The sequence below is a fragment of the Mobula birostris genome, chromosome 2 (assembly GCF_030028105.1).
Source record: "Mobula birostris isolate sMobBir1 chromosome 2, sMobBir1.hap1, whole genome shotgun sequence".
In the NCBI taxonomy this organism is placed as follows: domain Eukaryota; kingdom Metazoa; phylum Chordata; class Chondrichthyes; order Myliobatiformes; family Myliobatidae; genus Mobula; species Mobula birostris.
In genome coordinates, this window is record NC_092371.1 from 207,998,997 (window position 1) to 208,012,973 (window position 13,977).

The following is a 13,977-nucleotide window of genomic DNA, read 5'->3' on the forward strand; positions in this document are numbered from 1 at the left end:
ACAAGGGGCCACAGTTTGAGGATAAAGGGGAAGCCTTTTAGGACCGAGATTAGGAAAAACTTCTTCACACAGAGAGTGGTGAATCTGTGGAATTCTCTGCCACAGGAAACAGTTGAGGCCAGTTCATTGGCTATATTTAAGAGGGAGTTAGATATGGCCCTTGTGGCTACGGGGATCAGAGGGTATGGAGGGAAGGCTGGGGCGGGGTTCTGAGTTGGATGATCAGCCATGATCATAATAAATGGCGGTGCAGGCTCGAAGGGCCGAATGGCCTACTCCTGCACCTATTTTCTATGTTTATATGTTTCTATGTTGACAATGTGATTACCCTGGTGTCTGGCCATGCAGACATGTGTGAGCAGAGTATACAACAATGGGCTCAGCCAACAGCCCTGGGGATGATGGGGAGAGAGGAGTGGTTGTGCATCCTGACTACCTGAGCTCTGTTGGTTAGGAGGTCCAACACCCAGTTGCACAATGATGTATTTAGACTGAGGAGTAGGAGTTTGTTCACCAAGGTCTGTGGGACAATTTAGGGGAGGGGATAGAAGTAATGAGTTGTATGCACAATTCAAAATATAATCTGTACAGGAGAAATGATGGTTCTAATTGAATGTTCTCCATGTTGTGGTCTTATTCATGGAGTCACAGAGCAGTGCAGAGGCAGAGTACTGTACCTACTGAATCTGTGCCAGGCATCAATCACCCAATAATACCTCACATTTGGCCAGATTAAATGCCTTCTGCCTTTGTCCTCACCTGCAACTGATCTACATCGCATTGTATCCTTTTGCATTCTTCTATGCCATCCACACTTTTTATGATCTGTGAACTTACTAACCTACCCATACACTTTCATTTCATATATAATCACAAAGTGTAGTGGTCCCAGTACAAATCTCTGCAGAACATGACTGGTCACAGAGTGCCACCCAGAAAAAGTCCAATCAACCACTACCCTTGGTCTTCTGGGCAAATCGATCCTGAAAACAAATGGCTAGATCACCATGGATCCCATGCATCTTAATCTTCTTGATAAGCCTTCCATGAGGGACCTTGTCAAACATCTTACTGAAATCCATGTAGACAACATCTACAGCCCTACCTTCAGCTTTGTCACCTCGAAAAGCTTGAGTTATTAAGATACAACTTGTCCCACACAAATCCACGCTAACTGTTCCTAACATTAGCTACTCTTCAGTCCTCTGGGACCTTACTTGTGGCTAAAGAGGACATGAAGATCTCGGTCAAGGTCCCAGCAATCTCATCCTTTGCTTCTCTCAATAACTTGGGGTGCATCACATCAGACACTGTGGGCTCCCTAACACCACACAGCTTTTTCTTCATCTCAAAATACCCAAGCATGTTAGCACATTCCATATTGATCTCACTTTCCTTCACATCCTTATCCTTGACAAATACTGAAGCAAAGTACTCATTTAGGACATTGCCTACGTCCTTGGCCTCCAAGCATAATTTCCTTCCTTTATCCTTGAGTGGCCCTAGTTATCATCTTACTGTTGATATACTGTACATAAAGAATGTTTTTGGATTCCCTTTAATCCTATTTGCTGATGACTTTGCATGGTCTCTCCCAATTCCCCTCGAGTTATTTTCTAGCTTCTTTATCGTCCTCAAGGGTTCCGTTTGATTTTAGCTTCCTAAAACTTAAATACACTCATTGTCTTCCTGACTAAATTCATCACCTCCCTCAATATTAAAGCTTACCCTACCTTGCCATCTTTCTTACTGGAACATAATCTGTCCTATAACCTATGCAGTTGCTCTTTAACACCCTCCCTGTGTCAGATGTGGAATTGCTCAAAAAAACAGCTGATCTTTGGTAATTTCCCCTGCTCATTTAATACTCCCCTCAAAGGTCCTGAGCTGTACCACCTGACATTGCCCTGTCATGTTAGCACAGCTCTCATCTGATCTCCAGGTACAAACCATGCCTGACACATCGAAAAAGGCCGGAGAGCTTGTGTGTGACATTGGAAAGCTGGGCAGGGTTCTACACTGGAAGTTGTATTTAGAAGGCACTTTCATATAGACCAAATATCCACAATGTCTAAAGGGTGATGTAGAGAGGTTATTTCCAGAAGTAATATGAGAATTATGAAGGCATTGGAACCACAGGTGAACAAAACTTGAGATTAGATTTGTGAACAATGTGCTGGAAGAATTCAGTGAGTATTTGGGTGGGGGGTGGGGGGAAGGTGGAAGGAGAAGGAACAGGCAATGTGTTGTGTCAAAATCCTACATCAGGGCTGAAAGTGGAGGTGTGAGCCAGCCAGTCTAGAGGGGAAGGAGTGGTGTAACAGGAGCTCAGGGTGATTGGTGGCCTGAGGAGGGGAGTAAGATGAAGTCAAGAGACAGTAGCAGGTGGAAAGAGACAGAGAAAAGAGAGGTCGGTTGAAGACTGGAGCGTGGCAAGTGGAAATATAAAAGCTACACGTGCTGGAATCTGATCCATTAGGGGAGAGGCAAATTGCAAAAGTAATCAGAATTATTTGAAAGAGGATGGCCTAAATTTGGAAAACTGTTGATGTCATTAGTTTGCAGATGAGGCATTAGTTAAGTGATGGTGTAACTTGAAGAATCCTCTTGTGAACACGGGGAAGCTTATAATTAGGTGAATGTCCTAGATTCTGAAGTGATGTTGGAGGATAATCTGATAGAGGGAAACAAAATTATGATAAAGTGTAGAGAGGGTAGAAATTTGGAAAGTTCTTCCCATTGTGGTCTACTGGTCCATCTTCATTGCGATGTTATGAAAAGTTGAAATATTCAGTAACTGTGGACTATTTGTAGTTAGTGAAACAGCATGAACATTTCAGGGTGAGTATCTGTTAACAAAAACAGCAAGAAATGTGGTGTTTGTGACATATGTTTGGAAAAAATGCTGAAATTCTGCCTGACACTAATTAGTAACTGTATTCTTTTTTTCCTCCTGGTTTTCTTCCTGCTTATATTTTCTTCTGCAGTCGTCCTGACACAAGCTTTATCTGGTTCATGAATCCTCTAAAGTCAATCAGATACTTCATCTGGCATAATTATCGATGGCTACTTTTGAAGATCATTGCCCTTGCGCTTCTTCTCCTTCTGTTTGGCCTCTTCCTTTACTCGATGCCTGGTTACATGGTCAAGAAAATGCTTGGAGCATAGCGATCCCAAAATGGTAGGAGGTTGTTTTGTGAACTGGAAGTCCACAGCAAGTGGTGCTCCCCAGGGTCTATTGACTTTCTCATATCTACTAATGACCTTGCTCTAAATGCACATTGCAGGGTTAGTAAGTTTGCAAATGTCACCAAAATAAGTAGTTTTGTATCAGAATTTTCAGAGGGATATGGTTCAGCTAGGTATGCCACTTACCGTTGACAGTTAAGTGCATATATATCATTCACTACTAAATTCTGTCTTTTGTATTTCTTTATTGCTGCTGTGGACAGTCGACCAGACACATCTTTTATATGGTTTCTCAACCCATTGAAATCCATCAAATACCTCATCTGCAACAGATATAAGTGGCTAATTGTGAAGATTGTCCTGGCTTTGCTATTGGTGATCATGATAGGCCTCTTTCTCTACAGCATGCCAGGTTACATGGTGAAGAAGCTACTCGGTGCATGAATCACCATTCCTTGTGGATTACCAATGACAGATGATTATATTTAAAAATCAATTCTCAGTGTGTGAATGTTAGCAGATAAGGGTCTAAAAATTTCTGGCGAGTCACTTTTGCAAACTTTATCTACACCTCAGAAATCCATCATTTTTTTGTGTGTGCAGTGTCCAGCTATCCTGGATCAATGTTTAAAGAACTGATTAATGTTATTTTCAGTTTTTGATTTTCATTTGTAAGTACAATGTGCTTGCATGGTTTTGAGCTTCAATAATTCTCAAAGATTATATGACTATCAATTTAGTTCAGCAATTTCAAGTTTTCTTTTGTATGTTTAAAAAAAAGTTTTGACAAATGCATGTTGTCTACTTACTGAACTACAAAAAATTGATTATAGGCAGTTTCCTTTCACTGTTATTGGCCTTGATCATTTTCACCAGAACTCAAGTTACAAAATCTACAGCACACTAGAAGGTAAATTTTCAGTCTGCTCTTGTCTAAATATACCTCAACCTGGAATTTGGGGAGGGCAAAAATCATACATCTCATGTAGTCTTACTATTAGCACTTGAAGCTAGAAAGCAGAAACACAACCCAGTAGTTGTCAACTGATGGAAGTGTTAATGTTATCGACCAACATATTCTATTCTTTGCCTTTAAATAGACATTCTTACACTCCCATTCCATGGCTACATCATGTTGCATTCATGATTTTCTGAATTCCCCACAAGAATCTAAAACATATTAATTTTCAAAAATGAGATGTTACCCAATTAACACAAATGGATCAAGACGACTTCTCTCAGTACACTGCAAACCTCCATCTGGAAAGGCAATGAGAGCAGTGTCTCTGACTGTTTTTAGTGGATCACTAAACAAAGTCTTCAGATGGAAGGAGAGGAGAGATTACAATTAGATCCACTTAGTACATACAGTGAGCATGCTAGTTGATGGAACCAAAAGGGAACAGGTATCTGCAATTCACCTATTCAGGATTTAACTATTGTTGGACTAGATATTTCTGGCCATGAGAAACAAACTCATGGAAATCCAACAAATACATGAGATCACAGGAGTATATTTAGCTGCAGCCACACTAACAGACCAATCTCTAACCTTTCAACTTGCAAAATAAAGTAGCACTTTACAAGCTTGATTGCACCGAGGTAACTGGTAGACAGCATGTCCTCCAAAATTCTCATTGCTGTTTTAATTGGTAGTTGCCTCTTTGTAAAACATTCCTTATTGTGTACATTGTGAAATTATGAAAGTACTATTTTACATCCACAAAGAAATATCAAGTTCCATTTCTGCCTTTCTCTTTGTATGGATCTTTGTGTAATTAATTTTTGGTTTCTGTTGTGAGAACAATGCAATTGAATATTGATATTTAAAATAAAGTTTTAAAAACAACTGCATCAACATGTGGCTACCCAGCTTTTGAAGGTTTATGACAATTGCATTTATTACTCATTTGGTGGAATTCTGAAATGACCAGATTACCTGCTGAACAGAAGTTGATCTTCTTCTCATTGGTCCTTGGCTTATTAGAGCTGATCTTACCCAAAGCATAAGACAGTTTCAAAAGATAGTTGCAAGGATTATATTTTCCCATTTTGTTGTGTCTCAACTTGGCTTCACTCTTGAGATGGGAGGGGGTGGTGGTGTTAGACACTATATTCAATGGTTCCATTTTATATCAGAGAATGTATACAGTATACAACCTGAAATCCTTACTCTTCACAGATATCCATGAAACAGAAAAAACCCCAATGAATGGATGACAAAGTTAGAACCCCAAAGCCCATCCCCCCAGAAAAGCATCGATCCTCCCCCTCCCCACACTTGTTCTAGCAGTGCCCTATCCCCCACCACATAAGCATAGCAAGCCCTCAGAGACCATGATCTAGAGTCCATCAAAAACTACTGTCCATCTTCAACATCTCACCAGGCTCTCTCTCTCATACTAACGAGGGAGAGAGAGATTACTCCTGCCACAGCAAGAGAGGAGGCCTGAAACTGGGAATTCTCTATTCCAGAAGGCTGACATTTAAGATTTTTGGATAAGAAATTCAAATATTCATACCAAGCAAGCAGTCCTCACATAAGTAATCTGCTATAATCTCCACAAGAGCTGACAATCCTGTCTACTTCTGCTTGTTTCCTTAACAGATAGTTGTAGAGAACAGCCACATTCTTTATTCACTTTACCACTCCATGTCACCAAGCAACCTAAGCAACAAATGCAAAATGAACTTTCTCCTGTCCAAGTTTCTGATAAAAGATTCCAGTCCCTTGTCATTGTGGTTTCTGTTGTTGATAATCATGGAATAGCATGAGCTACTTACTTACCTCATTGTTAATACTAAACTTTACAGCTCAAATTAACAAAGGCAGATTTCAACACCAGTCAACAGCGTAAGAAGCAATTCGTCAAAGCAGCATATACACTATAGTGCTAAAATGGCTCCCTTTGCAGACATGGGTGCAAAGCCTGCTTACGGAATGTGATTTATGGACTCATGTCTCCTAGTTAACTCAGTGCTCTTTGTCTCTTGGAAGAAAACATTAATCACAGCACAAAAATGATTAAAAATTATTTTCAACATTTCTCATGAATTTTAATTGACAGTTGCCAGTTATAAAATAACAAATTACACATAGAAATATAATCCCAACAGTTAGCAAAATGGTAACTATTTCTTCCAGTGCTAATTTTTAGATAACTGGCTATTAGAAAGCACACTGAAGGGTTACATTGTCCATAGGCAGCAAAAGAGAAGTGTGGAAAAAGCATATCATTGCCCAGGTACTGTCTACTGCAAGCTCCAATAAATCACTGATCACTCCCCTTATGCATTAATTGTACATGCTGAATGATCTTCCATGTTAACAGTTTATTTCTGCTCAAAATTAAATTGCATCAGTTGTGTTGGTGGAATCTCAAGCTCATTGTTCACCTAGGGGTAAAAACAAAGCACAAAATTTTCAGTTCAACAAAACATTGCTACCGGTCTGTGGATACCTTTGTTCACAGCAAGGTAAAAATTTTACTTTTTGCACCATCTGCAAACCCATTACACAGCACCAAAGGCAACACATATTCCCCGAATTATTAATAAAATTAAACAAATTCAAGAATTCTCTAAAAATCAAACAACTCACTTGACCAGTATTTGTTCCAACTTCTTATGTGGCTGCTATCACTCGACAGCAGCAGCACACAGTTGTACATCACTTATCACTTGAGAGTAAACTATTTTACCTCCAACAACAGTCCATCAACTGGCCAAGCAACCATACTGAAAACTTGACTTCATTAATGCACTTTCTTAACACCAAATAGGTATCTGCAATATATACTAGCTTCATCAATAACACACTGCATCTCAAAATGAAAATAAATGGAAAATAAATTATTCTACATGCTATCCTTGAGGAAGTAAAAAACAATACTGACAAGACATTTGTTGTTTTTTGAAACTCTGAATAAAAGAGCTGGTCCTGCAGACTAAAGTGCAAAAATGTTAACAGAAACAAAACAAAAAAAAAGCACTTGAAAATAATAATGCATTTTGTTCTCTCAGTTTTATGCATTATAGCTCTGGACCTAACAAATTGCCTCCACTCCCCTCGCCAATCTCCATTAGGATTCTAAATGCCCCAATGTGATCATGTATTAACTTTCTGAATTTGAAAAGGAACTTCGACTATTCTATAATTCTTCATCGGATTCGCCCCTCAGCTCAGAAATTCATTTAATACAATCACTAATAGTATCTAGTCAGCTATCAAGAAAAAAAAACCTTACGCACATTTACCTGCCTAACTAACATGCCAACAAAAGAAGCACTGGAGGAACTCAGCAGATCAGGCAAAGAGTAAACAGTTGATGTTTTGGGTCGAGACGCTTCTTCAGGACTTCCTAACTGTTTGCAGTAGCTGGAAGTGAATTTTGTCCAACTGATAAACACACCATGACATTCTGTACATTAGCTCATCTCTCACCATTCCAAATTCTTTCTATTAAATTATATAACAGACAGTTTGAAGACTCAAGGAATGCCAATCAGTTTGGCACCGTTTCTAACACTCAAAGAAATAGACCTGTTAAATTACTAATATAAAGCAACATGTGCCTAAGGCTCAGCAGTTCAGTCAGCATCTGCAGAGAAAGAACTAATAATTCTGCATCAGATCAATGAACAAAGTTCATCAACCTTAAATGTTTCTAATGAGGAAATAAAATGACCTATTAAATGCATATTTGACACTGCAGTTTGTATCTCTGGGTGGTCATGAAGCTAAATTGCAAAATGGTAAGTGTTATCAGTGGAACTAGATCTTAGTTGCTTCACTGCCTGAAGCATGAAAGTGGGAGGTAAAAAGCATTCTGTATGATGAATCACTTACTGTAGAATGCATGTACTGTTGCAGTAACAACCTGAACTCTGCATTTTGCTGTGCAAGGCTGCTTTTCTCATTGATTAAGTCTGATCTTTTGACCAATATTTCGCTGTAAAAGAAAAAAAACATTAAATATAGTCAAGTATAAAACTTGCATTTACACAGTTGTAAAAAGCTGCAAAGAGAATTTTGCTTGATTATAACTACTCTTTATCCTTACCAGCTTCTGGGATTCCTCTGTGAACAGAGGTTGCCAAGGTTACTGTGTAAACTCTGCCTGCTATTTACACAATATTCTCTGCCAGCAAACCATGCGTGCTGTAAAATGGTGGAGTTAGAGCTTACAGATCGTGCCCAACATTTTGTTATACTTAGTCCAAGTTCTAGAAACCCAGTCGATTTAATGGGGATGGCCAAGTTGCCGGGAATGAGGGCGAGAATAAGCCAAAGTCACTTCCTCTGATCATTTCTTTTCAATTTAGGGTGCCGACATATTGGTTGGTTTTAGTCTTTTTACTGATTTCTTTTACATCTTTTGGTATGATTCCACATGTCAGACATCGTTAAGTGAGAGAAAAGATGAAGCTGAGGCTTTGTCAGAGAGGTTTCATGAGTTTCTGACCCAGCCACAAGGACAGGTATGTAAATTGAGGACATGTCACCAAACAGAACGTCAGCTGAGATGCATCAGGATCCAGATCAGGGAAAATGGGGAATGCTGACAGAGAGCCCAACTCAAGTTTTGCAGTGGCAAATCTCCACAATACCATGAGTGCAGAAACTGAATTATATTTACAAAGATACTCTTTCATTTTCCTTTAAGGATCAGAACAGTACCAGTGATTCAAACAACAAACATTGTGCTCAAAGTTTATTTGTGTACACAGCACAATTTCTATATATAACTATAAATTGCAAGTAAATTGGTAACTAAAACATTTAAGAAACTAACAGTTACAATGTTTTAGCATGGCAAGTATATATATGCAGCAAGCCTACTTTTTAAAAATGCTCAGGGTTGGGACATTGATACGAGTCAGCCCATCGGTAGGCCAAGGATATATCATCATACATGTATAAACAGAATAACAAGTTCACTGTCAGGACAAGACTTGAAAGCTAAAATGTTCCATTCCTCTTTAAAGGCTCTTATTGAGAATGGTTTAATGTTTTTTTTGTTGGTGTGTGGCCAAGTGGTTAAGGCGTTCGTCTAGTGATTTAAAGGTCACTAGTTCGAGCCTTGGCTGATGCAGCGTGTGTGCCCTTGAGCAAGGTACTTAACCACACGATACTCTGCGACGACACTGGTGCCAAGCTGTATGGGTCCTAATGCCCTTCCCTTGGACAACATCGGTGGTGCGGAGAGGGGAGACTTGCTGCATGGGCACAACTGCCGGTCTTCCATACAACCTTGCCCAGGCATGCACCCTGGAAACCTTCCAAGGTGCAAATCCATGGTCTCATGAGACTAATGGATGCCTATATATAACGTTTTTTTTAAAAACTCCACTTAGGTGACAGAGTTAGATATTGCATAAGAACTAACTTAAATATGTGTCAACGATTTCATACGCATTCTGTAACTTATAGTATTGCCACAAATCACATAAATGAGATTTATAAAGCTTAATAAAGGAAAATATGGGTGAATCAAAAATTGAAATTGTTTCCTGTTCATTTTAATGGTCAAATTTAACTCGTAACATTGTTTCATTAGACATTGTGCTACACCCAAAATGTAAAATACTTACAAGTACTTGCCCAAAGCATCCTCCAGACAATCCCAGACCTTCAATTTGCTCTCAGGAATTACCTTTGCCATTGCATTCCAGTATGCACTATCTTGAGAGCTATCCCTCTCCTTCACAGTTGACGTTTGGGTCTGGGTTTTATCCCTTGAGAAAACAAACCCAGTAAAACATTGCTGGAAATTTCTATAACCTTAGGTTTAAACCTTTAAAATTGAGAATTGATTAGAGAGCTTAAGGTAAAAGAACTCTTAGGGGAAAGTGATCATAATATGATTGAATTCACCCTGAAATTTGAGGAGAAACTAAATTAAGATGCATCAGTATTACAGAGGAGTGAAGGGAATTATAAAGGCATAAGACAGGAGTCGGCCAAAATTGATTGGAAAAGAACACTGGCAGCAATGACTGGAATTTCAGGAAGCAATTCATAAGACACAGGATATATATACACATCCCAAAGAGGAAGAATTATTCTAATGGAAAGATGATGTAACCATGGCAAAAAAGTGAAGTCGAAGCCAACATATGAGAGAGAGTGAGAGAGCGAGAGAGAGAATATAATAGAGCAAAAATTATTGGGATTGAGAAGCTTTTAAAAACCAACAGAAGGCAACTAAAAACATCATTAAGGTAAAAATGGAATACAAAAGTAAGCTAACCAATAATATTAAAAAAGATACCAAAAGTTTCTTCAGATACACAAAGTGTAAAAGAAAAGCGGCAGTGGATTTTGGACCGCTGAAAAACTATGTTGGAGAGGTAGCAATGGTGGCCATTGAAATGGCAGATGAACTAACTATTTTGCATCACACTTCACTGTGGAAAACACTAGCAGTATGGTGGACGTTTCAGGTATCAGGAGGCATGAAGCATGTGAAGCTACCATAACTACAGAGAAGGTTCTTGGGAAACTGAAAGGGCTGAAGGTAGACACGTCACCTGGACTAGATGCTGTACACCCCAGAGTTCTGAAGGAAGTTACTGAACAGATCATGGAGGCATTAATAATGAAACTTTAAGAATCACTAGATTCTGGAATGGTTCTGGAAGACTTGAAAATTGCAAATGTCACTCCACTCTTCAAGAAGGAAGAGAGGCAGAAGAAAGGAAACTATAGGCCAGTCAGTGGTTGGGAAGATGTTGGAGTCAATTATCAAGGAGGAGGTCTCAGGTTACTTAGAGCCACATGACAAAATAGGCCACAGTCACATGGTTTCCTCAAGGCAAAATCTTGCCTGACCAGATCTGTTGGAGTTCTTTGAAGAAATAACAAGCAGGATAGACAAAGGAGAATCAGTCAATATTGTGCATTTGGATTTTCAGAATGCCTTTGATAAGGTGACACACGAGGCTGCTTAATATACATTTAAGGCAGAGGTTGATATATTCTTGATTGGTCAGGGCATAAAGGGATACGGGGTGAAGGCAGGAGATAGGGCTGAGAGGAAAAGTGGATCAGCCATGATGAAAGGGCAGAGAAGACTTGATGGGCCAAATAGCCTAATTCTGTTTGTATATCTTATGGTCTTATGACCAATCTCAAACAGAATAAAAAAAACAATAAAAACACCTGCCCATATTTTCTGAGTTTTGATGAGAATATCAAATGGGGTTAACTTTCAAACTGCTTTTTGCTTTTATGAACACATGGGATTATATTCATGAGATATGCCCATCACAGGATAGGCTAGTATTTGATGGCCATCCCTAATTGTCCTCCCGAAGGTGGAATTAAGCCACTCCTCGAACCGCTGAAGTCCGTGGCATGAAGGAACTCCCACAGCACTTAGTGCACTAGGGCATTAGGAGTGGCGTGCTAGCCATTTGAGAGGACCATTAATACAAATGCATTGCTGAACATATGGAATTTCATTCATATTTTTGGATGTTGGCTTCATTCACAAGGTAAGCATTTGCTGTCTATCCTTTACAGGGGCATGAGAAGCTAGGTGCATGTTAAACTGCAGGTACTGCTGCAGTGTTGTTAGGTAGGAAATACTAGGATTCATACCCAGTGACAATAAAGGAGCAGTGATCTATTTTCAATTCAGGATATTGTAAACTTAGAAGAACGTTAAAGTGTGTGCTTTGTTCTTCTTGGTGATGTGAGAAGTGCCCATTGTGGGATGTAGACCCACATTTTCAGATCACTGTTACAGTCCTCTAGATTACTAGTCTAGCAATACAACAGCAATTCCACTGTATTTTTCTAATGACACCAATTTCAATAGAAAAATAAAATGTTGTATCCACCATTCACTTCTAGAAAACTGGTAGCCAGAACTAAAATAATAGAATCAAGAATGTAAAAGAAGACCTTCAATAGAAACACAGTAAAATAAAACCTCTGAATGAACATGAACATTCATTAATGCAAGGCTGTATGCTGCAATGACAGAACAGCATGCTTGTCAAAAGGCTTTTAAGGAATTATCTAAAAACAATAGACTCAAGGATTTGTAATTTTGAAGTCATGCCAATGATCCCCAAATGCTTCCTAAAATAACTAAGTTTCAGCATTTTCTACCATATTACTGCATTACATCTATGATTGGTAATGCGCTTCATTTTAAGCAGTTGCTTTTTTTGTACACACATCAAAGTTGCTGGTGAACGCAGCAGGCCAGACAGCATCTCTAGGAAGAGGTACAGTTGACGTTTCAGGCCGAGAACCTTCGTCAGGACTGACAAAGGGTCTCGGCCCGAACCGTAGACTGTACCTCTTCCTAGAGATGCTGCCTGGCCTGCTGCGTTCACCAGCAACTTTGATGTGTGTTGCTTGAATTTCCAGCATCTGCAGAATTCCTCGTGTTTGTGTTTTATTTGTAACTGACTTTGCAAGAACTTTACTTAAGAGGATTACTAATTCCCCCGCATGACCAAAAAAAACTGACTAGTTGAACTTAATGGCAAATAATTAGATAAACTTTATAATCAAACACCAAGGATGTTTCAAAAAAATTGTGCAATAATAACACTGGACCTTCTTGAAAAAACCTATGTACATTTTGCTAATTAAATAACATGGTACCAAGTCACAGCAAGCACTCAAGTGAACAGTGATGTATGTTGAAAATGTGAAACTAGCTTCAGCCCCTAATAATGATCCCTTCCCTCCCATCTCCTGCATCAGGGTTTTCTCAGTTTGGGTGGAATTTAAAAATATTGCTGTTTGAATAAAGGATCTCGGGCTGCTAGAGTACATATTCCCTCTCTTAGATTTCCCGTCCAGAAGACAAAGGTAGAAAGAAGAAAGTACTAAAATGCCTTTAAAGTCCAATGATGATCAAGGCTTGAGATGTAAAAGTCACTTACATTGCTTGCCGATTTTCCTCAAGAAAAAGTCTTAAAGTTCTGAGGACGACATTTGGGTGAACAAGTTGTAACTGCTGCCAGGACTGCAAATCTTCACAGGCTTTGAGCTTTTTCTCTTCATCTTCAGTTATGCATACTTCTACTTCCTGACCTTTTTCAGCTTGCATTTCTGCTAATACTTCTTCATCAAGCTGCTGCAACAATACATCTGTCTCCTAAAAACAATTAATACATCTACTTACAGAACAGAGGAATCAACACTGATCTTGAAATATCAATATAGCATTGCACTAAATTATCAGTTTACTCTAAAATAGAGCTCATGTTCTTACATTCAAAATATTACACGTTCAACTTCTCTGTACATCTTTTTACTTCCTTTATGTAACAGTTAGTCAAAGTGATGTATATTAATTTCAAATATATTATTCCCTTGTGAAATTGTGTGAGGGGCAATTACAATAAATGCCCATCAATCAGTGTCACAGTTAAAGGTAAATATTCTTAGCAAAACCTTCATTGGCCATGAAAGATTTATTATGGAACTACTAAATATGGTTAGCAGCATGAGGAAATCTGGAAGTATAAATTCCTAGAACCAAAACATGAATGCGATTTCACTTCTTGACCATTTTTTAAATTTGTTCTATTGCAAATTCTCTTTTCAATTTCAAGGTCCCTAAACTAACCAATCAAATTGAAGTAACTTTTGAAAAAAGGAATATATTCAGCATTTCAAAAATCAGGAGCAATGATCCTTCATGAAGTTCCCCATCAACAGCTTTAGTGTCACCAAGTACATTGCTTATTTCCACATCATTAATCATATCAGGTTCACTTTCATTTCATTACACTATTGCCACACATTATACCCATTTC

General features: G+C 38.8%; 2 protein-coding genes across 2 annotated transcripts in view; one reads left to right on the top strand and one right to left on the bottom strand.

Annotated features, from left to right (window-relative positions):
* The window catches only part of otofa (otoferlin a), a 374,531-nt gene extending 371,032 nt beyond the window's left edge, over positions 1-3,499 (top strand). The window contains exons 47-48 of the mRNA XM_072278846.1: positions 2,988-3,181; positions 3,453-3,499. Of these exons, the coding sequence (XP_072134947.1) occupies positions 2,988-3,168 (181 nt within the window). The 3' untranslated portion in view covers positions 3,169-3,181; positions 3,453-3,499. The remainder of the gene's footprint in view (positions 1-2,987; positions 3,182-3,452) is intronic.
* Positions 3,500-6,242: 2,743 nt separating this feature from the next.
* Positions 6,243-13,977, bottom strand: part of drc1 (dynein regulatory complex subunit 1 homolog (Chlamydomonas)) — a 77,364-nt gene continuing 69,629 nt past the window's right edge. The window contains exons 14-17 of the mRNA XM_072278857.1: positions 13,099-13,313; positions 9,784-9,927; positions 8,039-8,141; positions 6,243-6,585 (exon numbers count right to left, since the gene is read on the bottom strand). Of these exons, the coding sequence (XP_072134958.1) occupies positions 6,523-6,585; positions 8,039-8,141; positions 9,784-9,927; positions 13,099-13,313 (525 nt within the window). The 3' untranslated portion in view covers positions 6,243-6,522. The remainder of the gene's footprint in view (positions 6,586-8,038; positions 8,142-9,783; positions 9,928-13,098; positions 13,314-13,977) is intronic.